The 25,523-nt window shown below is 41.8% G+C and overlaps 1 protein-coding gene across 1 annotated transcript in view; it reads right to left on the bottom strand.

Moving 5' to 3' along the window:
• Positions 1-25,261, bottom strand: part of LOC310957538 (kinesin-associated protein 3-like) — a 31,364-nt gene extending 6,103 nt beyond the window's left edge. The window contains exons 1-19 of the mRNA XM_083928141.1: positions 25,123-25,261; positions 23,214-23,345; positions 22,306-22,463; positions 20,984-21,045; positions 20,310-20,451; positions 15,822-15,921; positions 15,582-15,706; positions 15,364-15,462; positions 13,512-13,690; positions 12,946-13,108; positions 10,729-10,829; positions 10,529-10,637; positions 10,174-10,286; positions 9,867-10,032; positions 5,976-6,101; positions 3,626-3,724; positions 2,993-3,078; positions 2,356-2,512; positions 1,744-1,828 (exon numbers count right to left, since the gene is read on the bottom strand). Of these exons, the coding sequence (XP_083784267.1) occupies positions 1,744-1,828; positions 2,356-2,512; positions 2,993-3,078; positions 3,626-3,724; positions 5,976-6,101; positions 9,867-10,032; positions 10,174-10,286; positions 10,529-10,637; positions 10,729-10,829; positions 12,946-13,108; positions 13,512-13,690; positions 15,364-15,462; positions 15,582-15,706; positions 15,822-15,921; positions 20,310-20,451; positions 20,984-21,045; positions 22,306-22,463; positions 23,214-23,345; positions 25,123-25,151 (2,231 nt within the window). The 5' untranslated portion in view covers positions 25,152-25,261. The remainder of the gene's footprint in view (positions 1-1,743; positions 1,829-2,355; positions 2,513-2,992; positions 3,079-3,625; positions 3,725-5,975; positions 6,102-9,866; positions 10,033-10,173; positions 10,287-10,528; positions 10,638-10,728; positions 10,830-12,945; positions 13,109-13,511; positions 13,691-15,363; positions 15,463-15,581; positions 15,707-15,821; positions 15,922-20,309; positions 20,452-20,983; positions 21,046-22,305; positions 22,464-23,213; positions 23,346-25,122) is intronic.
• Positions 25,262-25,523: the final 262 nt, after the last annotated feature.

The raw sequence follows: 25,523 nt of genomic DNA, 5'->3' as shown, positions 1-25,523 counted from the left end.
TTTCTACGAGTCTGTGTTCTGTTAAAATGGGGTGCTGTGTGCACACAATAAGAAAAATAACTTAAATTATTTTAGCAAATGGCTGCAAATTAACAGGGAGTGTAAAATTTAAGGGGGTGTCAATACTTTCCATACACACTGTATATGTTGTCAAAATTTAAAAACAAATTGACAGTTTTTTTCAAACGTCTAGATTGTTTTGGTTTTAGATATGCAAATTTAAGAAAAATGAGTAAGATATTGCCAAATTCGCATATGTATTCAAACATTTTGGAAATGACTCTAATACGAAAAATATTGTTTTAATGTCAGTAGTCAACTTGAAAAGTTTCATAATGATATCTATAAGTTAATAAAAATCCCCAATGGACCTGCAAGGCCTCGCTTAAACCAAGGTTGTGATTTGCTTAGCTACTGTATATCCACCCCCTGTAACTTTCCAGCAGCTAGTTGACCAGGTTGTCCACCCAGGTTGTGATCCTGGAAGGTCCTAGATTTAAGGTGAACAACCTTACCTCTGGGTAAGTAGCCTAAAATTCTATTGATGTTCTAAGCCTGTTGATCACCAACTAGTAGTAAAATCATCCCAGATCCATTGATTTTGGTTGGATTTTCATAACTTCTTCTATGGAATGAGTATACTGTTTGGTGAAACGAATAGCATGTTGACTGAAGTCATAACTTGTGGGAATAGTTGATTGTCAGTGAAGTAAAGATGAAAACATGGGAAAAAGTGAAAAACGCCTATTTTTTTGCATTAAATTGATGCAAAATGAAGTAGAAATGTGTTTTAAAGTTATGTTTTCAGTGGATGTTGTCAGCACATGTGTTCTGTGTATCTGAAATGCAATTACTGACAGCCTACCCAACCAACTGAGTATTTGAGAAAAACATTTTTTCACATTTTTCTGATAAGAAAATAAAGGATGCATTAACTATAATGGCCACTATACTTTTTGCGATATTTCCGGCAGAGCAGACCCTTCAAGCATTGGTTCTTAGGTTCAAAGTTAACAGAAGAACACACAAATAAAAAGTATGGCAGACCATGTCAGGTTCAACCCATTTTTGAGACTTTGGCTCCCCGACTAATTCGTAACATAGATCATCTATTGTATCGATAGTAACAATTTGCACATTGTATTAAAGACTTTATATGAATGTAGTTTAGCACTTTGAACAGTAAATACATATTAGATTAACACTCCGCCAGTGACATTTTCCACAGCGCTGTTTTCATTTTCAATATAAACAAAGGGTATTCCATCTGTAAAGAAAGTGTTAAATATTGAATTACCTTGTATGTTAACTGCAATGGAAGGTCCTGAAGTTGGACTCTACTTTCAAATGAAAAGTGCATTATTTTTGCCGTTAATCGTCGTTTACATGTTCACATCCATAATTATTTTACCCCTGATTCCCTCACAGCAAAAACTTCCAGGAATCCTCCCCTGCACTGCCCAGTATCCAGCTATTATCATTTCCTTCCCAAATGTTTGGCAAAAAACTTAATGTATCGATTTCAAATCATTGAATCGTATCATTCTAGAAGAGACAAATTGAATTGTATCTCAACCATAGAAAATGAAACGCATCATACCGTTTAAAAAAAACACAAAAAAAAAACGTTCTGCTGTTTTTACTAATTGCCCGTACAGTTTAAACTGGAGAAATGATTTATTGCTTTGAAAATGTTTTTCTCTCACCCACACCAGTTTAGACCTGTAGAGTATGTAAACTCACCCTGTATGGTGCAAGTCTCCATTTTGAGGCTGTAAGTCACTGAAGAAATCTGGACTGACTGAACCGTCTGCTGGAGTTATTCCATCTAAAGACACAAAGATACAATTCACACACACAAAAGCTGCAGTTTCTTCAAAAACTCTTTGGTGTTGTAGATGGTTCTTGCACTTCATACTAAGCCAAAGTCATCACAATCAGTCTTTCCGAAATGTTACTACAGTAGCTGAAACTGTAAGTAATACAATAGTTTCCCTCATCATAATGAGTACTGCCCTACGCTAGCTCACCTCAACAGGCTTCATCTTTAAACCAGTGAAGAAAAGTCAATCCACATTGACACCTAAAGCTTCAGTGTTGGTGAATAAATCAATATATAGAAATGTGTGTTTTCATTCCTCTATACTACCTCATGTAGCTGACTTTCAAACTTGGATGCATGATCTTTTTTGTGCTATTTCTGATATTCTACAGCCTGGTGATGACAATTAAATCAGCTGCTTTTGAGGACTATTGTGCTGCTGACATGTTACTGCTGGTGTGAACTGAATGTGTGTGTGTGTGTGTGTGTGTGTGTGTATGTGTGTGTGTGTGTGTGTGTGTGTGTGTGTGTACCTGCGCTATAGAATAGATCAGTCCTGTCGTTGTCGTTGTCATAGAGATATGGTTCAGACTCATCAGCTTGGCGACTCTCGACCATCTCCAACCACTGGTTGTTATGGAATCGGAACTTCTCAGACTGAATTTTCCTCCCCCACTCCTCATCGTACTCCTAGAAGACGGAAAAAAAAGATTTAAATAGATTAGAGAACAACTTAAAGACAAAGACAAGAATTTTCAATTTCTTATTAAGAAATCTCTCTCTAATGTGCGCTGCATAAAGGCACAATGGGTAGGATTTTCCTAAAAAACTATGTTTGGACTCAAATAAATGAATCATAACTTATGAGAAGTGTGTGGCAGAGTCCATATCTGCAGAGACCCTAGCCTCTGTCTGGATTTTCTCTTTTCTTTTTAATTTGGCTTTAGGTTCTTCTCCCCAGGAGCTCTGTTCTGCCCTGGCTGACACTGTAATCAGTGTCGGAGTCAAAAGCTAGGGAAGCTCTGGTAATTCTCCTGTCTGGACTAATGGACTGTGCCCGTTAGCTAGTTAGACTGAAGGTCACCAAACTTGCTGGCTAGCTGTTATGTTATGTTTTCAAACCAAACGGACAAATCCTTTTCATTCTGCCTTTAAAGTGTGTGTACTTACAGCAATAATGTCGAGAGTGTTGTCACACACTTTTCTGATCTCAGCATTCTTGTCATGCATCAGATCTATCAGGTAGGCTGGAGCTTCTACAGAGAAGGTTAAAGAAAGAAACCATTCGAGGGTGATGGTGTGAGATTTTACAGTAGCTTTGATCCATCCATCTGTTTTAATGTGGATTTTCTGTTTCTGTATAAAAAAACCTGAATGGAAACGCCACATTTTCGAAAAAGTCCTGAAATATCATGAATAAACACTTGGCTTCTTTCTCTTGGCAAGGGGGACAAAACTAACAGAAATGTCATATTTACATCCATTTTTCTATAAGTTTTTCATGTTACAGCTTTGACTGGTGCTCTTTGATGATGTCATGGTGTTGTGCCCTTTTCTCCTGGTATCATGATACCCAGACTAGAGACATGCCACCTGCTGCTTAATGATGGACCAACTCCTTATAATCCTATAACGGTAATCACATTTTCTGTGATTTTCCATGAAAATGGAAATTATCTTAAAATTTGCAATACATTTGGATGAAAACCCAGCTAATTTGTAAACCTATCTCATGTTAGGAGCTATAAAATTCTCATTCGTCCTTCAATCTAGGGCAGACAGAGTGCTCTGTGGGAAGGATACGGGTGTCTTTGATGATGACGTCTCGTGTAGCTTGGTGAAACACCATCTGATAGAAGACGTAGACAATCTGACACACAAACTCATCATCCTCCTGTTGGGCTACAATCAAACACAAGAACATATGGAAAGCAGGGTATAAAACTGGTCATTTCATGAAGTATGATATGTCTTGAGCACATAATTCAGCAGCCCTTTCTTTGACCTTGGGTTATTGCATTCAAACAAAAGAAAAAAAAAATTCAGTTCTGAGTAGGGGTGTGACGAGACCCTCAGGTCACAAGACGAGACATGGTATTGAATCCAGGAGAACGAGATTTTAACACTATTTCGAACTTTCCGGTGTAGCTGACGGTACTCACTTCCGTAAAGTAATATTGTCACATTTTAATATTGCGAGATATTGGGACAATATCTCGTCACACCCCTAGATCTGAGTGAAACAGAGGTTCTAAGTGTAAACCGAATACAACTGCAAGACATGTACAAAAAGAGAGCATACTGACATCTGTAAAATTCATAATCTGTGACCCGCTCATTTTCAACCGCTTGTCCGGGGTCAGGTCGCGGGGCAGCAGCTCCAGCAGGGGACCCCAAACTTCCCTTTCCCAGGCCGTATTTACCAGCTCTAACTGGGGGATCCCGAGGCGTTCCCAGGCCAGTGTGGAGATATAATCTCTCCACCTAGTCCTGGGTCTTCCCCAAGGCCCCATATGCCCGATACGCCTCTACTGGCTCCTTTCAACGAAAAGGAGCAGCGGCTCTACTCCGAGTTCCTCACGGATGGCTGAACTTCTCACCCTATCTCTAAGGGAGACTCCAGTCACCCTCCTGAAAACCCATTTTGGCCGCTTGTACCCGCGACCTCGTTCTTTCGGTTATGACCCAGCTTTCATGATCATAGGTGAGGGTAGGAACAAAGATTGACCGGTAGATCAAGAGCTTTGCTTTCCGGCTCAGCTCTATTTTGTGCAGTAGAGCGACTGCAATACTGCCCCCGCTGCTCCGATACTCCAGCCAAACTCACGCTCTATCGTCCCCTCACTCGTGAACAAGATCCCGAGGTACTTGAACTCCTTCACTTGGAGTAAGAACTCATTCCCGGAGTAAGCAATCCACCGGTTTCCTATTGAAAGACATGGCCTCAGATTTAGAGGTTCTGATCCTCATCCCAGCCGTTTCACACTTAACTGCGAAACCAATCCAGTGAGTACTGTTACTTACTGACGATGCCATCAGACGAGATGAGATCCCCAGCCCACCTAAACTGCAACCCCTCCCAACCACAACTACGCTCGATATCCTGTCCATTAAAATCACAAAAAGGATTGGTGACAAAGTGCACCCCTGGCGGAGGCCAACCCCCACCAGGAATGAATCCGACTTACTGCCGAGGATCCGGACACAGCTCTCGCTTTCAGTGTACAGAGATTGGATGGCCCACAGAAGTGACCCTCTCACCCCATACTCCTACAGCACCTCCCACAGTATCACCCGGTACCCGGTCATATGCCCTCCCCAGATCCACAAAGCACATGTAGACCGGATGGGCATACTCCCAGGCCCCCTCCAGGATCCTTGCAAGAGTGAAGAGCTGGTCAGTTGTTCCACGTCCAGGACGGAATCAGCATTGTTCCTCTTCAATCTGAGGTTCGACAGCACCTTGGGGTAGACTTTACCTGGAAGGCTGAGTAGTGTGATACCCCTGTAATTGGCACACACCCTCTGGTCCCCTTTTTTAAACAGGGGAACCACCACCCAGGTCTGTCACTCCCTTGGCACTGTCCCAGACTTCCATGCAATGTTGAAGAGACGTGTCAACAAGACAGCCCCTCCCAACCCAAAGCTTTCAGCATTTCAGGACGAATCTCATCAATCCCTGGGGCTTTGCCACTGTGGAGTTGTTTGACTACCTCAGTGACATCCGCCATATTGACAATGATTCCCCATCAGCCTCCAGCTCTGCCTCTACAAAAGAGGGCGTGTTAGTCAGATTAAGGAGTTCCTCAAAGTGCTCCTTCCAACATCCGATTACCTCATCAGCTGAGGTCCCCAGTGTCCCCCCCTAACTGTAAACAGCTCAGACGGTTCCACACCCTGGGCAACTCCAGAGAAGAAGAGTACGGTTCCAGAACCAAGTCTGTGCGTGGAGGTAAGCCCCACCAAATCCAACTGGTAGTGCTCCACCTCCCGACTCCTTCCCCCACATAGAGGAGACAATCCACATCCCCAGAGCCAGCCTCTGCGCACCCGACCCCAGCGGTTCCTCCTGTGAGTGGTGGGCCCACAGGATGATAATCTGAGTTCATGAGTCTAAAACACTACATCTTGAACAAAACCTCTGGTGTGTTACCATTCAGTAGCTCAATAAGAGCAGGAATAATGCCAGATTTAGCTAACATGGCGGCACAGGCGTCGTCCATTGAAACGGTTCCGATCATTATCACCACCTCCAGGATGAGGTCATCCTCCGCTGAGCCTGAAACACACACAAACACAGACAATCAAAGAAATGAACCTCACAGGATGAAACTTTATTAAATGTTGGTAATCTAGGATACTGTAGTGGAAAGTAATCTGCAGCAAACAAAATGGTAAATGGACTTGTACTTATATAGTGCCTTTCTAGTCTTCTGACTACTCAAGGCACTTTCACAATACTTGTCACATTCACCCATTCACACAGACATTCAAATTGATGGCAGTGGACATCTACATACCATCTAATCTAATCTAACCATCCACACACCCATGCGCAGCATGGAGAGCAATTTGGGGTTTCAGTGTCTTGCCCAAGGACACTTCGAACATGTGGACAGGGGGAGCTGGGGATCGAACCGCGGATCTCTCGAATGGAGGACGACCCACTCTGTCACTGAGCCACAGCCGCCCAAAAGTAATATAAGTGAAGAATGTATGCTTTCAACACAATACATGAGAACAAGAACTAAGCACATTGAGCCAAATCAAGCCGTTTTGGTGCACGGCTGATGTTGGATTTTTTAAGATGAAACTGAAAGTGAAATTCCGGCCAGGGGCGCAGATGAGATTTTTGAACTGGGGAGGACCAAGCTGTCAGCAAATGATTTCAACTCAATAAGTTATTTTTGTGTAATTTTGGGCTTTAACTCACGCTCAAGTAGTTACTTTCGTGATAGCCTATAAGGGTCTTCTCACACTGTCCTCCCGGACCACGACCCGGACTTTAGGGTACTTGCCCCCCCTCCCTCTCCCCCCGCGCCCCAGCCCTGTTTGTACTCACACTGCCTGGGCCTCGACCAATGCTTCTTGCTGTCCATACGCCATCAAGCCTTAACACGTCACACGCATTGATCGCGCGTGTGTGGCTTTGTTTACAAATCTTTCCATAAACCTCTGAGTTTTTGTGCGTCTTGTCGACTGTTTTTGAATATTTTCATCCGACCAAATCTGCAGTAAACACTCCACCTCCGCACCACACCAACGTGAACCTTTCACCACCATTGTTGTTGTTGTTAAATGTCCGCGCATGGTCCGTCCTTCTATTTACATGTCCGAACAGGCGGACATAATGCTACTGCCGTAGGGCTCGTGCTCGTACACGTGCGCACGCTCGTGTTCGTGCATGTGCAAACGGCTCCGCTAAAGCCCACCTCTTTCAAGCGGGCCGTGGACGGTCCGCTGGCCGCAGTTAAGCGCGGAGCGGGTGCACTCACATGGCTTAAAGGTACTAGGCTTTAGCTGAAAAAACGGTTTTGGCCGCGGCCAAAAGGACAGTGTGATCACGCCCTTAAGCCAATGATAAACAACAATGAACACTGGGCCTACCTGATCAACACTAGTATGATGAAACAGTCTGGAAGGCCAATTACACTCAGGAGTGCAAACAACAACATATTTACATAAATAAAAATGTATACTGTAAATGAAATTCACATTTTAAATGACAGTAGTAGTCAGTAGTACTATTAGGAATTCCCTATAGTGCAGCCAAACAAATTTACAGTCGTCAGGAATTGCCTGCAGGCCAGAATGATGTTAACGTCTTAAATCTTATAATTTATTTAATTTTCTTATAAAAACAGTTGCTTAATAAAATAACATTATATATCAAATTAAAAAAAACATTAAAGCTATTCACCTACGGCATAAAAATACTTTTATTTTAAATTTAGCCTACTTCAGGTAAAAATGTCCGACTAGCTACTCAACATTACAAAACGAATAAGCTGCCACATCTGGGAACGTCAACAGGCGTAGGATAGCCTACTTACATTGTTTGTTTTTTTCAAAAATCGCTCTGATTGTTTTTTGTTACTTCACTGAATTGAAACCACCCCTCTAACATAGTAGACAGTGGTCTGATCACTGCAACAACAGGCACAGGCACAGCTACCAGTTCCTATTTAGGACCCTGGGGAGTGAGAGAGACATGCCTTATGGTGTGTTCAATTTACACTGAAAGTCGGAACTTGGAGCTCGGAACAACGTAATGCAATGCACCCAAAGTTGAGTGTTCCCAGCACTTGCAGACTCAAGAACGTACAACAAAACATGTAACATGTTTAACGTGAGAAGCAGAGAGCATGGATTCAATGTCTGGCAGGTGAGATTAATCCGACTTTCAGAGTTGTAGATCCGACTTTACGAGCATGGGCGGTTCTGATTAAAATTCTGACTTGGAGGTCAGCAATTTCAACATTCGTGCACACCTTGAATGCACTATTAGTAGTAGCACACAAACGGCAGGCTCTCAATGCGCTGCAATGTAAATTAGTCTACATCACGGAACATTAATCCTCTCTTTTACAGGCGATGTTCGTCGCCTTATGTAAGGACAGTGGAGGGGAAAACCATCCCAGGGTCTTTTTTCGGCAAATACACTCATCGAATAAGCCATCGAGACCATTTTTTTCAATCCCGAAGAATCGCTAGTAGTCGCTAACAGTTGCTATCAGCTGAATGCGGCTACAACGTAAAACAAAGCATCAATGGGCTCCTTCCTTTTGGATTGACTTTGGTAATCCACTTGAATGGACTTTACTATGAGAGGAGCTGGTACAGGGGCCAGTAGGTAAGTCTTTAAAACACTCTTTAATAAACTCTGGGTGCACTAACTACGCTGTTGGTGCTTTGTTTTTTGTGTAGGGACTCTTCTCATGCTGCTGCAGAGGTTTGCTGTTATTTTGAGCAGTATTAGTGGTTAAAAAAGACGTTTTAATGCCTTCACCGTACTGCCCCAAGCTAATCACTGTTAGCCGCATTCGGCTGTTAGCGACTGTCCAGAATTGAATAAAATTGCCTCAATGGATTATTTGATGAGTGTATTTGCTGAAAAAGACCCTGGGAGGATTTTACGCTGGATTTCACTTTAAAGATAATGAAAACCCAAACGGATATGTCAGATGATATATCTTCACATACAGAAAAAATATGAATTAAAATGCTATGAATATTTGTCAAGGATCCCTTAAATTTGGAGAGTTGTGAATTGTGATATAGACATGTCTGAGGGAGGATATTGTACACTTTAATATCAAACTTTAGATTACAGTATCGGTGAATATGTAATAATAGTAAATTCTGATTAAAAATACAATTATTTTAAAATAAAGTATGTAATCTTGAAGAAGAATGCAATAATACACATACACTGCAGCCAATGAAAGATATACTTCTGCAATTTGTTGGTGCACTATTGTTTTTTTAGTATACAGTATACTACATACAGTACGTCACAGCTCAAGAGTTCAATAATCTGCTAAGTATGACTAAACCTTAGTTATCGAGCTGCTTCTCCCTGTCTGCCACTGCTTTTATTCCATTTCTCTGTTAAGTGTTTTCAGAAAGCTACTTTAGTTACTGTTTAGCTGTAAATGAGAAAGAGTGTCCGGCTTGGGGGTAGGGCTTGATTTTGGCTCGACTTGGACACAAATTTTCTCATTTTACAGCTAAACAGTAACTAAAATATATTTCTGAAAACACTTTATCAGAGAAATATGCAGTACAGTAACAGAATCTTGATTCATATTTGATCACAATGCCTAGTTTCAGAGTTGGAGTTCAGAGCAGCCATGGACACTGCATCAGAGACCCCTCGGATCTGAGTAGTTGGTGGGCACGGTATAATCTGCCAATGCAAACATATCTTTGCTGAATGTGTGGCTCTATCAGGTGGGCTCAGAAACTGCTACATATTATAATTGAGAAATATTCTGAAGTTTATATTGATGCCTTATGTGTATTCTCGCAATGTAATCAGTACCTGGTTTCAGTCTGTCTTTGAGGTAGGGTACCAGGTTGTACTCCTTCAACACCAACTCCCAGTCCAGATCAGGGATGGTGAGGTTGGCCAGCGTCCCCAGACACTCTAGAACCCACTCCTCCTCTTCCTCTGCACGGATTTCCGCTGCCAGGTCACCAACATAGTCCTGACAGAGACCCTCGAGATTAAAACCCTCCAGAAAACTAAAAGACTGCTTCTACTGCTTACACTTCTACTTCTTACAAATGCAACAACAACAACATATTACCATTTTGGGGAGTGTTTTTATGTTGTATTCATAACTCACCATGAACACTGGTTTGGTTGGTCCATCATGTTGTGAGATGTTTCTGATCATCTTCATCAGAAGGCAGTCTTTCATCTTCAGAGCCCTCTTCATTAGCATCTTCAACCCATTTCCTACAGACAGGTAGACACAAACCGATACTCTTGTACAATGAAACATTATTGTTTTTCCACTAATCACATATAACTCAAATAGGGTTGTATACACACACAGCTCTAATCCTAGGCCAGAAACCAGAGCCAAGACTTAACCCAACAGTACACCGGCACTGACAGATAGACAATAGAAGATCTACTTGTGGAAAAAGTGTCAGTAGTCTGGAGGAATTTCCCATTATCTGCTCGGATAAATATACCTTCACACATGAGTTGTGCGTTCCTCTTGTTTGCAGCCAGGTTGATGCAGATGGAGATGAGCTCAGCTTCAGTTTCCTCCTCACCATGCTCATATAACATTTGCATTAGCTAGACAGAAAGACACACACAATTTTACCTGTGACTTTAGTTCATATTCTTTAAGTTTGTTTAAAGCGGTTTTCAGTGGATTTCGTCCTACCTGAGGTATGCAGTCAGTGTAAACAAACATGCCCTTAAAACGGTCGTCGATACTGATGTGATACAGGATACGCATGGCAACCTGGTGGTTGTTCTCATCACCTGCATGACAACAAACATCAGTGTTAGAATAATTGTACATAAAGTAATCCCATATTTACTCCAATTATCTTTACATTAAAACTAACATTACTTGGTGTGTGTGTATAGCCAATTCGTGCTGAGTGGATGCAGGTCAAGGAAATCAGATAAGCGTGACTGTTGAGGAGTCACACAAAAAGGGGGGGGGGGGGTCTGTGAAAACACAGACCCTGCTCAACTGATAAACGACAAGACATGTTTTAAGGCTTCTTTAGAGTTGTAAAGTCATAAAGACAATGAATTGTCCTTATGTCTTGAGTTGCAGCTATGTGACCCTCACCTTAAGAATGGTAATAAATTGTAAACATTGTAACCACACCATAAGCCAATAAAATCAAGGGTCCGGCAGAGATTACCTCAGAGCGGTAGGAGACTGTAGCTGAACACATCTCTGTCCGTTCTCCTTGCAAGTAAAATAACTCTTGTCTTTCTCTTTTGTTAAGTTTTGGGTGTTTTAGGTTGCTTAAACGTGACAGTCAGTAAAAATATTCTTATGCTCATCAATTAGTTTATTTGGTGTGTTTCCATTAGGTTCAAATGTGGCCGCTTGGAGAGTTTCAGGCCACGCCCTCTCAAACGGCTGTACACTTTCCGTGTTTCCATCACAAAAAAAGGCCCCAGAGGGATTTAGGAGTCTCCGGAGGTGATGTACCACTCTGAATGGGTTAAGATAGCCGGTGATCAGCTGATCAGTGATACAGCGGCGCGCCATTGTCTCTCCAATAGTTGTAGTTTGATTTAAGGTGGCCGTATGAATCACAATCAATTTATTTAGTCAATTTATTTACAAGTAACATGAAAGAAAACACTCCACCTTAAAATTTTAGGTGCTTTATGTGTTGACAGACAGGCTGCCCCCTCGCTTGCAGTACGGTGTGTGTGTGTGTGTGTGTGTGTGTGTGTGTGTGTGTGTGTGTGTATGTGTGTGTGTGTGTAAATGGGAGAGAGAGAGAGGGAACATGCAGCAAAGGACCATAGGTCAGAGTCCAACCCGGCCCCTGCAGCACTCATTTTAACAAGCCCGTGCAAAGATGCAAAGATCATTTTCTGTGCTGCGTTCTTCTTCACCACTGGATAAAAGTACTGCTGTACTTCACCGTGTTGTTGTGGTGTCTGTTCTACCACACGTTACATCCTGCTGAGAATTACATCCAATCAGCAACCAGGGTTCTCTCAGGGGAGAAAAAACAGCACTGCTCTCTCACTCGAGCGACTCACATGCAAATTAGGGGCGTTTTGGCGAGATAGACCCGCCTCATTCCGGGTATTCAACCCTGATGGAGACGCATCTATTGACCACAACTAGCACTTGGAATTGGAAAAAAGAATATCTTAAAATGTTTTGTAAATTAACACATGTCCATAGGCCTCTTTACTCTATTTTCCCGACAGGAAACCATGTTTCAAATGTATTGGTTAACAGTCTACATGTAAAACAATTAGTAAACGATTTGTGTTTAGTGTTGTGGCAGTACATGGAGCTGAACAGCAGTTGTGATAAACCAAAGTATTGGACCAATGTGGGAGGCTAATGTTGCTCTGATGATGGCACACAATGAAAATTTAAGGGAGAAGCAAATTTATCACAAATAATCCTTTGGGGACTTGAATATCTGTACCAAATTTACTGGCAATCCATCACAGTTGTTACTTAGAAGGTCAACCTCATGATGGCGCTAGTCAGGTGGCTTCATCCTCTGAGCTCCAAGGACATGTGCACCACATTTCATAGCGATCCATCCAACAGTTGCCAAAATATTTCACTGATAGCCAATAATGTCAACCTGCTGGAAGAGTCACAAGAATAATGTGGATGGAATAATCAGGATTCCTCCACTTGGGGAACATTAATGTCTGTATAAAATTTCATTGTCATCAATTTAATAGTTGATATGGTATTTCAGTCTGGACCAAAGTGGTGGACCTACACTTCCATTCTTAACGCAGACATTATCGGCCTAAAACGTAGTTATTCATCACATGGCTGCTGTATTGTGAATAAAGCATAATGTAGCCTACTGTACATGCATTATAGACAGTATTTACTGCATGCTACTACATTAGTGTGTACTGTTACCCAACAAGGCAGTCAATTTAGGTAACAGTCCAACTTCCACCATCTTGGCTCTGAGTCCAGAGTCAAAGGAGAGGTTGAGCAGCAGACGCAGAGTCAGGTTTAACAGGTCTTCATGGTCACTGGGAACCAGGCGAGCCAATCTTTCTACAGTGTCCACCTCAGCCTGGAAATCACAAACACAGAAACAGATATTATTGACAGGGATCTGAATGAGAGGGTCATCACAGACTAAAATTAGGTATCACAACCACAATTCCTGTGAAGAAATTCAGAAAATATCCCGACTTCAAAGCCTGGATTAAATGTTGAATACATCTTAAGGGAAAAACAGAAAGCCTTTGGAATGCAATGACAGGGATTCCCTCAAATCCATTTGCTCTACTGTTAAAAATCATTAAAGCCAAACTCGGATACAAAGAAAAACTTGAACAGGAATTTGGCGACATGAACACTAACAATAAGACTATAGAAGACCCCCCCCTGCACGATAACTGTCACTTTTGCCAGATGCTCTATGCCAGGAGGACAGGATAGAAGGAAATCTTAAGTTCATCTCTTTCACTCACCATGTCATTCTTATTCTCCAGGAAGATAGAGAGTTTTTTGAGGAATGAAATCACCAGGACCAGCAGCTCCTCATCATCCCGTTCAAGAACTTTGACGAGCAGACCGACAATGTTTTTATTCCTCATCTTCAGCTCTGTTCTTGTGTCCTCGGCAAGATTCAAAAGGAGGTAAAGAGACACTGGGAGACAGTAAAAGGGATAGGAAAGGAGAAGAAATGAGAAACAGAAGGAGAGAGAGAAAATTAGAGATAATATAAGAAATGTCTTATTTCTGGTAGCATTATTTGAGTCATTCTTTGGTTACAATTAAAAAGAATATTTATTCATATTTCATTCAAAAACTTTGTGTATTATGTTTCATAAAGCTTCTTGCTATGAACAGGAGTGATAGTATTGTGGGTAATAAAGTCATATATATATATATCATAATATATTACTTATGATCTATATGCATTCATATCACAGCAAAGAAGAAATACCAGCTCAAAAAACCTGTTCCATAAAGCACAAAATAAAATCTGACTTGAATGAACCTGAATGAATAAACAGTCGGCCTAAAGCAGTTCAATAGAGGTAAATTCACACAATCAATTATCTCAAGATAACTGTGTGTGCACGCAGCTCTGACAGCAGTGGTAAAGAGAGAGCGCCGATGTTCACAGCCACCAAGCAGCGCTTTCTATAATACTATGTAATTATAATATTATATATGATAATTCACAGGCTTTCTATAATACTATATGAAGAAGTCATACATCTTATCGGGACTACGACGTTCGAGGAACATTCCAACGGGTAGTAGTAGAAATTCATAGAATATCCCTATGCAAGATTGTACCTCACTGGCTATTGCTATCTCTGAACATGAGAGTGCGTTCATTAATCCAACCTGATGCTCTACACTAAAATGAGAGCGCTGTTGTTTGAAGAGGGCGTTCTTTTTTCATTAGAATTAACAAACTGTTCAATTAAACTATGGATTTGTTAGTACAAAATGTAACGCTTCTTGTGCAAGCTAATATAAAAGATGATTATGATGGGGATTATTTTATTTAATTCTCCCATCAGTGATGAATTTGGTTCGGCCAATTGGGAGTTGTGCCAGCTTGTGGGGAGGGTTTAGGTTAAGGTATCATTTAGGTTTATAAACCTAAATATTTGATGTCACATAGGCTACCATATTATTAAACACATATTTAGGTCTATATCTTATCATTCATGATTGTAGAATTTATTTAATGTATTATTCATTTAAGTTGATTTTCTATAAACTTAAATTATTTGACTGATGTAGTGGTTAATAAAGTCAAATATGGCAGATCAGTGGTTAGATCATGGTGTTCCTGTCGGGTAAGTGTTACAGAAACTCTGGTTAGGCAAAACTCAATCTTAAAGTGAATTCCGGTGTAAAATCATCCCTGGATCTTTTTAGGCAAATACACTCATCAAATAAGCCAGTTAGTTGAACGCATTTTAACAGCTTTTTTAACCACTAATACTGCTGAAAATAACAGCAAACCTCTGCAGCAGCATGAGAAGAGTCCTTACACAGAAAACAAAGCACCAACAACGTAGTTAGAGAACCCAGTGTTTTTCAGGAATAAAGCACCAATAGCCTCCTCCCTGCGAAACTTTGGTCTGAACGGGGCTTTAGTCTGACAGTTACCCTGCATACATTGCCATAGTAACTGGGCTTGAACTTTGTTGAATTTGCTTTATGGAACCCAATCAAGTGAAACCTAGGTAGACTAACGGAAGCCTGACTTATTTGTTAAACCAGCTTTATTGAACAGTCCTCTAATGTCATGCTCCTGTATGACAAAAAGTGATTTGAGTGTTTGAGGGAGTTCACCTCTGAGCAGTTGTTCCTGTTTAGACAGAAGGCCATGATATTTTCTCACAGCTTTGTCCTGGTCTCTTCTTAGAGAGCCATTCTCTGGTGCTGACTCACGTACACAAATGAGTGTTAAGGAAATGTTGCACACACATACAAACAATAAGTCTGGAAAACTATACAGGCGGAGGGAAGACAGTTAATAACCAACAAACATTCTTATATTCAAAGGATATAAGCCTTGTTTTTCTTGCGTAGCTCCTCGCGCCACACATCATGTCTCTTCAGCTCATGTTCCACCACGCTCATACACAATGCACCTATTTTATAATGACTCACCACTCCGTGAAAGTGGGAGAAACTGGAGGAGAGGAGAAGGGAAGCATAATGTAAAAAGATTAAGTAGAACAGGACGACAAAAAGGAATGTGTCCCGATTTGTGTGTCTGTGTGTGTGTGTGTGTGTGTGTGTGTAACCTGGAGAAGCAGAAGAAGATGTAAATGATGATGGTGGCAAGCTCTACGCTCTGTTTCCAGTCCTCCCTCAATACTCTGGCCAGAGCACCTAGGGCTGCCTCTACACACACACACACACACACACACACACATGCAGAATTCAAGTTAGAAGAGCAGAATGCCGACTGTTCACAGAGTGGCTACAAACTGGCTACCTGCTTGGTTGTCCAGCCTCCCGTTTGCTGACGTGCAGCTCTTAGCATATCGCCTCATTCCCAGTTGCCCACACTTCTGTGTTGCTGATTCTTGCTTCTCTTGCTCCACCCAGTTAATTGGGTCATATTCTTCCTCAAAGCAGCTAATTATTATTCAATCATCCCAGTTGTTTACATGCTCTTTAGTTCTTTTAGATACTCTGGTTTAGCAGGCAGCGATGGCTTCTCTCTCTGCCTCTCCTGCTATCTGTTGCTAGTGTGTCAAATGTTTAGCCAAGCGAGGGAGGCAGGTTACTGTCTGAATGAAGCATAACCCATCAAGTGTCAGATCCATGGAAAAGACACAGCAAACTGGTTTGTTAAAAAGGATTTAAAATGCGCTTATCATTTGTGCTGATAAACGGAGCACAGCAGGCAGACGTGACACTAGTTAGTTAAAATCGAGCATGAGAAAAAACATCATCGATCATCCCTTCAATCAGCGTGTTATCTCTCTGTACTGACAGTCCACTCTGAGCTGGAGGTTTCAAGTTTCTTTGTTGGTGTGTTGAAGTTGTTCCCCCGTTGAATAGTGTTTAACATATTAGACACCAATTGGTTCATGGTTTGTTGACGTTACAATTAAAGCTATGGTCTACCATTTGGAATATTGCTAATTATTATTAACATTGTTTATATGGCGATTATGGTCCTGTAGTCCGATCTACACAATATGAATCGCAATAAGAACCAAAAAATTCCATTCAGTCTATCGGCCGTAGGCCTGCATAGAAATTGAGCCTATTGAGCCATCTGTCACGGAAGGCTCCCATTGGCTCGTACCCTCCATCCAATCTCCTCGTCTCCCCTGCTCCTTGTCATCCTGCCTCGTCCCCTCTCACTCTGTAAACTCTGAGCAGCTAGTGATTAGCTTAGCAGCTCAGCTACCAGAGCTTCTGTTACCATGGAGAAGGAAAAGATGGATACCAACAAGAGGCCTCTGCTCGCCCAAACAGAGAAGGTTAGAGCCTGTGAATGTTCTCATTCGTCCAGGTCATCGTTATCCTAAAAGCAATTTCAGTCAAAAACAACTGGACTGGTTGTTTGTCTAGGAAGACGTTTCACCTCTCATCCAAGAGGCTTCATCAGTTCATGTACGCATCTGACCAGGCTGGGACTGGTCCAACTAACTGGTGTGAGATCCAGGTATTTAACCTCTCACAAGGCCGATGATGTCACTGACACCCTTTGTGCTCCAAGTGCCCACGCCCGTCGTTAGAGTGACAGTCGTTGGTGGGCAGTTCGTTAGTGCCCTATTGAGTCTGAACAACAGTCGTTGGGGTCACCCGGGCCATGTGTGAACAGTTGTCCTTTGAGGTTAGATTGTTGAATCTCCTGGGAAGGGATGAAAGGGCGGCATTGTAAATTGGAGATAAGTGGTGTCTCAGACCCCCTCCTCTGTTTAGCGATGGTTTCTCCACTTTTACATAGATGGCTTCTTTTACTCCTCTTTCAAACCATCTGTCCTCTCTGTCCAAGATTTGGACATTGCTGTCATCAAAGGAGTGGGCTTTCTCCTTGAGGTGTAAGTGGACAGCCGAGTCCAGGCCTGAGGAGTTGGCTCTCCTGTGTTGGGCCATGCGTTTATGCAGTGGTTGTTTTGTTTCTCCAATGTAAAGATCTTTGCATTCCTCGTTGCATTGGACAGCATAAACCAGGTTGCTTTTGTGGGTGTGTGGTGTTCTGTCCTTCGGATGTACTAGTCTCTGTCTGAGTGTGTTACCGGGTTTGAAATACACAGGGATGCAGTGTTTGTTGAAAATCCTCCTGAGTTTCTCCGATACCCCAGCCACATATGGGATGACTATGTTGTTTCTCCTGTTATCTTTTTCTTTCTCAACCACTTTGGTTTTCTTTCTGGAGGCAGCTGCCGTTTTAACAAAGGTCCAGCTGGGGTAGCCACAAGTTGTGAGGGCGCCTCTCAGGTGCTTGCGTTCTTCCCCTTGAGCTTGTGAGCTAGTGGGTACGTTATCAGCTCTATGCTGCAGTGTTCTGATAACGCCAAGCTTGTGTTCCAAAGGGTGGTGAGAGTCAAAAAGTAGATATTGATCCGTGTGAGTGGGTTTTCTGTATACCCCTATGTGGAGGCTCCTGTCATTCTCCATATGGACGTCACAGTCCAAGAAGGGCAAGCTGTTGTCCTTAACTTCCTCTCTGGTGAACTTGATGTTTCTGTCCACAGATTAGCCACAATAGGGGATACTGGTGAACCCATGGCACAGCCGTGTTTCTGTCTGTAAAAAATGCCATTAAACTGGAAAAATGTGGTATTCAGGCACAAATCCAGAAGTTGGCAAGACCACATTTACTGAACATATCAACTCAGTGGACAGAAACATCAAGTTCACCAGAGAGGAAGTTAAGGACAACAGCTTCCTTCTTGGACTGTGACGTCCATATGGAGAATGACAGGAGCCTCCACATAGGGGTATACAGAAAACCCACTCACACGGATCAATATCTACTTTTTGACTCTCACCACCCTTTGGAACACAAGCTTGGCGTTATCAGAACACTGCAGCATAGAGCTGATAACGTACCCACTAGCTCACAAGCTCAAGGGGAAGAACGCAAGCACCTGAGAGGCGCCCTCACAACTTGTGGCTACCCCAGCTGGACCTTTGTTAAAACGGCAGCTGCCTCCAGAAAGAAAACCAAAGTGGTTGAGAAAGAAAAAGATAACAGGAGAAACAACATAGTCATCCCATATGTGGCTGGGGTATTGGAGAAACTCAGGAGGATTTTCAACAAACACTGCATCCCTGTGTATTTCAAACCCGGTAACACACTCAGACAGAGACTAGTACATCCGAAGGACAGAACACCACACACCCACAAAAGCAACCTGGTTTATGCTGTCCAATGCAACGAGGAATGCAAAGATCTTTACATTGGAGAAGCAAAACAACCACTGCATAAACGCATGGCCCAACACAGGAGAGCTAACTCCTCAGGCCTGGACTCGGCTGTCCACTTACACCTCAAGGAGAAAGCCCACTCCTTTGATGACAGCAATGTCCAAATCTTGGACAGAGAGGACAGATGGTTTGAAAGAGGAGTAAAAGAAGCCATCTATGTAAAAGTGGAGAAAACATCGCTAAACAGAGGAGGGGGTCTGAGACACCACTTATCTCCAATTTACAATGCCGCCCTTTCATCCCTTCCCAGGAGATTCAACAATCTAACCTCAAAGGACAACTGTTCACACATGGCCCGGGTGACCCCAACGACTGTTGTTCAGACTCAATAGGGCACTAACGAAGTCGAAACCAACTGCCCACCAACGACTGTCACTCTAACAACGGGCGTGGGCACTTGGAGCACAAAGGGTGTCAGTGACATCATCGGCCTTGTGAGAGGTTAAATACCTGGATCTCACACCAGTTAGTTGGACCAGTCCCAGCCTGGTCAAATGCGTACATGAACTGATGAAGCCTCTTGGATGAGAGGTGAAACGTCTTCCTAGACAAACAACCAGTCCAGTTGTTTTTGACTGAAATTGCTTTGAGGATAGAGAAGGTTAGAGAAAACCTAAGTCGATGGAGGGAAAGGCAGAAATGTGACCTCCATGGGAATCAAAGAGGAGTCAACATCGGGGATTCCTCTGAGCGCTGGAGAAGGCTACGCCAGGATTTGGGACTGAAAACAGATGCTGAGTCAGCAGACTTTTTGTGGAACAGGTCATTTTTGTGTTTTATTGTGGTATATGCTCCATAAACAGCCTCCATCAGTCTGTTCCAATACTGTCTTATGACTGTGAACGTTCCTGCTTTGAGAAACGGCTATGTCAACACATGATAGCATACGTTAGCCATGCGTTTTAAGCATTGTAAACTAATGTTACATTGCTCTGCCAGAGGTGGTGTGTTGTTAGGAGGTGAGGGAGGAAGATACAAGCTCGGGGGGAAGGAATCGTGGAACACTGAGGGGAGGGGTTTGGTTCGGGGGGGGGGGGGGATTCTTTTTTCAAATCTGTCGTAGACCATAGATGCCCGGAATATGTTTGAATTTCAAATTTCAGAGAAGTGAACAGATATTTCCTTCTGCAGGAGAGGAATGTAAAAACACCTCTCCAGTGACAAGATTTGCTCAGATACAAGTCACCAAAGTCAGTGTCAGACATTTTAAAGGACAGAAACAGAGGGAAAACACTTATTTGAGTGCAGGGGACTTTTAGTAAAATACGTATGCATTTAAATGTAGGTATGAGCTACTTTTGCTAAACATAAATATTAGCATGTCGACTGAACCGTACCATTGTGTAGCAGCTCTTCCAGGTTATCAGGGTTGCGGGCGAGCTGCAGAATGAGAGCAGAGCCTCTGATCTTCTCTGGGATACCTTCATAGAGCAGCTCAATATACTCATCCACTCTGGTTATACTAGCTTCCTCATTTAACTACACAGACAAACAGAAAACACATACACATACGTTATTAAACATTATTGATATTGCTATTGAAGTGGAAATTTTGGCGTTAAATCATCCCGGGATCTTTTTCGGCAAATACACTCATCAAATAAGCCATCGAGATTTTTCGTGTATAAACTATTAACAGAGAAATCCTGGAGAGTCGTCAACAGCTGGACGCCACATCCGGCTGTTAGCAACTCTCCGGGATATCTCCGTTAATCATTCATACGCGAAAAAATTGCCTCGATAGCTTATTTGATGAGAGATTTAAAGCTTTCAGTTTTGAATTTCTTTCACAAGCCACATTGTAGATTACATTAAATAGACATAAACAAATAAATGGGAAGCCATAGACTATTGCATGATGCAGATGCCTTACATTTGGTGCAAATCAGGTCAGAGAGCTAAAGAACGGTCTAAATATAGAGAATGATGTCTGAGAACTGAAATCTAAATTGCTGTGAGGGAACAAAATACATGAACAAACAGTAAGTCAGTCAGTGTTTAAAATAGTCACCTCCATTCCTTCAAACGGTGTCAGCTCTCTAGGTTTCACAGTTCTTTTCCCCTTCTTCTCCACTGGTGACACAAACACAAACAGCCAACAATAAAAAAAACATTACAGTATTTCTTTCAAAATGTAACAGGATCTACATGGCTAACCAAGTACTGGTAAACACTGATTTAACATTCCTCCAATCTGCCATCCCTTTGTTTCTTAACAAGTATAATGTTGTTTTTTTTCTTCTTCTTTTTTTTTTTTTATTCTCAAAACCATGTCTGCCAGGGCCCAGCTTGCACACATCAAATAAACCATCTTGAACAGAGAATTCCCGGAGAGCTAACTCCAGCTCTGCTAACAGTCGCTAACAACTTGACGTGGCTAACACTGATTAGCTCGAAGCAGTACGGTGAAGGCATTAAAACGGCTTTATTAACCACTTATAACAGCAAACCTCTGCAGTAGCATAAAAGAGTCCCTACACAGAAAACAAAGCATCAATAATATAGTTAGTGAACCCAAAGTTTATTAAAAGAGTGTTTTAAAGACTTACCAACTGGCCCCTGTACCAGCTCCTCTCATACTAAAGTCCATTCAAGTGGATTACCAAAGTCAATCCCAAAGGAAGGAGCCTGTTGGTGATTTGTTTTCTGTGTAGGGACTCTTCTCATGCTACTGCAGAGGTTTGCTGTTATTTTGAGCAGTATTAGTGGTTAAAAAAGACGTTTGAATGCCTCACCGTGCTGCCACAAGCTAATAACTGTTAGCCACGTCCAGCTGTTAGCGACTCTACCTTATTCCTGTTAAATAGTTTATACACGAAAAAAACTGTCTCGATGGCTTATTTGATGTGTGCAAATGTTGAAAAATACCATGGGATGATTTACACTTTAAGGCGTTTTTTAGAAAAATATACTGCAAGGCTGGAATGTCAGTTCCCTCTGACAATGGAGGAATCAGGACACCATAGATATCATAGCTTCTACAATTCTTGAAATAAACCCCACATCCCTACCTCACAGAATAGATCGGCAAATGCATGTGTGGAATGCCAGACAGAGTGGATCTCGGGCCAGGACGAGCAGAACTAAATAAGGTATGATAAAACCATGTATGCATCCGCAAGACCAGTACAAGTCTGAGGGCTACGGACTGTGGAGTATAATTGTGGCTTAAAGCTTTATTTGAACAAGGTAGACAATCCCACCTAAGTATGGTGGCAAACTACATGCTTGAAAAAAAAAGTTGGCCATAAAGTTTGTGATCAAATTTGATTGTGAAAATTGGGATATGTTTAGACTCTACAGCAAGGGTGTAAAAATTGTAAAATGGCTTACTTTTTCCCTCCACAGGGGATGATTTCCTGTTCTGCAAGTAGTAGAGGAGCTGTTCCACCTGGGGCAAACGGGAAGGAGGGATGAGTTTACACTCCTCCACCACTTTTTTGGCCAAAGCTCCCACATCTGTACTGGGAGAGAGACTTTTCACTCGGATACTGGAAAAAGGGATGACAAAGATAAACAGATTTACAATAATGCAGGCTTGAGTAAATGAAATGTAAAACTCAGTAACCTACATACCTGCATCCTCATTTAAAACTACTGCAAAACCTAACATTGATCTGAAAAACTAGCATGTTACTAATTAAACTCCAATAGAGTAGTTCCAGTAGATTTTTTTTTGTCATCAGCAGTGCATTACAGCTTCACTACTTCCATTCTTACCTTTCACAACAAAAGCCCTAGACACACAACAGTACACTGACATATCACTGCTTACCAGAGAGCATTTCGCTAAGAGTCAACTCAACAAAACAGCTTACAGAAGCTGTCATCAGGTAGTGTAAATGGCAGACTATTGGACTATTACCTATGTTCAGTATTAATTTAAGGAGGGAGTATTTGGTGTAAAGAAAAATGTCATTACCCAATGAAAAATAAGACCTTTCATTTTAAGAAGCAGCTGATGTTCCATTGTTGAGCCAGCTTGGATGACACTAGTCCATACCAGTTTAGCATACTAAACAAATGACTGATGATATGGCTAGCTACTTCTATACAATCTAGATGGGTAAGAGTAACACAATTGTGTTTTCAAGGACCAGCCTTTATAAAACCAATCAAATTCCATAAAAATAACCATAAAGGGTTAGGAAACCATGGCAAGAGATGGAAGATGCAAAGAGAAAATCAACTGTAACCATGTAAAAAGTTAAATTACAAAACAAAAAATGAACTCCACTCACATTTTTTGTCCTTCCTTCCGTTCACCCAGCACATGACCTCCCCCCTCTTCCAGTATAGATGCTTCCACCTCATAGTGGACCACAAGGGCCTTCTCTGTGGGATGGACATCCAAACTGCCCGCAGTCACTTTGCTTTGGGTGATAATGAACAGACAGTTAAGTATTCAAACATCTTTGTTCTATAACGTTGTAAAACACCCATGAACTCATTTTACATACATACATATTACACATCATATTGTAAAAAAGTGAATTTTCCATATTTTTTAAATTATAAAGCATAAATATATATATATATATATACACATATATATATGTATTATATATTTAAATATATAATATATATATATATATATATATATATATATATATATATATATATATATATATATATATGTGTGTGTGTATATATATAATACATATATATATTCCGGGTTTTCCATCTCTCCTTCCTGTTAAAAGACAGACAGTCCGTCTGTCCAATCAGGAGGGTCCATCCTCTGATGAGATAGGTCTACTTTTTCCGGTAGAAGTTATTGTTGTTGTGTTTTAGGATTTGTTGAAGTGCTTTCATATTTGCTGTTTTGTTCTCATATTTTAGGTTTTGTTTTATGATTTTGCATTTTGTTTTCTTATTTGGCGTTTCGTTTTCTTATTTGGCGTTTTGTTTTCTTATTTGGCGTTTTGTTTTCTTATTTGGCGTTTTGTTTCATGATTTGCTGTTGCGTTTTTCTATTTGCTGTTGTGATTTGCACTTCAGGGCCACCGTACATGACCCTCTCGAGAAAATCACTTTAACCCTCACATTTGTTTCCATTTTCACATCTCAATTCACCTTCCGTAGATAAGGTGTTTCGCAAAATTTGATCATAACTGCCTTTAAAGCGAAATGATGACACCGGTAACGTAATGACGTCGTCGCTATCGTTATGATGTTACGGTCTGGTCAGTAACATTTAAAACACTTAGCTTAGTTAACATTAAACCATACACCAAAATAGTACGGTTCCAAAGACAGCGACCTGTTCCCGGGCTTCACTTGTGTCCGTGGAGAGCAGGATAACTACCGTCAGAACGATTAGGTGGACTCGGTGGAGGGTACAGACTCCCTGACAGCAAACCTGTCCAACATAAACCGGGCGACCGTCCATAAGATGGGGTAATTTATCCGTCACCGTTTCACACTGGCTTGCTAGATATATCTCATCTCATCTCATCTCATCTCATCTTCAACCGCTTATCCGGGGTCGGGTCGCGGGGAAGCACATTAGCTGTCCCACGGATGCCCCAGCGCCCTTCACTGAGTGGCTGTTCTGCCAAAGCCCGTTTAATAATCTGTCAGTTGAATGAGGATTTGTTTTCCCGGCGAAAACATAGTTCGGAAAATCAAATAGATGCTCAATGTTTGTAAAGGTCTTGTGGTAGATTCGGCACTATGGCAATGTAGCAAGCAATACAGACTGGTTCTTTTTACGGTTCCCACAGATAAGATGGCTACGCAGGGCGGCTTCGGAGCCATGGTGATGGTCCAAGATGGTTGTAAAGTGAGAGAATTTGGTCCTGCTTTGTGTTTTATCTGTGGATTACATATATACCGACATGGCTGCCGGGCCTTGTTGGTTTCTAAAAGCTTTTAAGACATGTTGTACTCCGCACTCGCTTTGCCCGGAGAGGAAGAAAATATCAAAATTGCTCCCGTTTGCCCATTGATTGGTGTGAGCCTCTCTACACTGATCGGACCTGGGGGCTTAACATCTATAGTCACAGCTGACACCATATGCTGTCATATTTGAGTGATTTGAAGGTGCAGGAGGCATGGTAATAAGGCATGCCACCGTCACGCTCCCCAACACAACACTGAACCACCATTCACTTCGCGATAGAATCATGTTAGCTAGTTACGGCTCACCGTCTGAGGTAGCGCGCGTCATCCTGCATCTTCTTCAAGTTCAATGTTTGAGATTTCCAATGAATTTATACGCGCGATTACATTTACTGAATTGCCCAAATCACGACCATAGAATCCGTGTGCTGAGCTGCTGATTAGCACCACTGCCAAAACACCCACAGTGGACTACAAACATGGGGATGGACTACAAACATGGGGGTGGCCTTCTTTGTGTTTTCCCTAAGTCAAAACTCTCAGGCATGTATTTCCGTGCTGTGCCGAAAACACAAATAGTGCATCAGTTAATAAAAGCTTGGCATTAGATATTAACCATAATATTAATGTTGGTTTACCACAACACTTGATCTACAGTTCAACTGCGTTTGAAGTGTAAAGCAATTATAGGTTTGCTAATATTTTCA

Source organism: Echiichthys vipera (genome assembly GCF_963691815.1).
Source record: "Echiichthys vipera genome assembly, chromosome: 15".
NCBI lineage: Eukaryota > Metazoa > Chordata > Actinopteri > Perciformes > Trachinidae > Echiichthys > Echiichthys vipera.
This window is presented reverse-complemented; position numbering and strand designations above follow the sequence as displayed.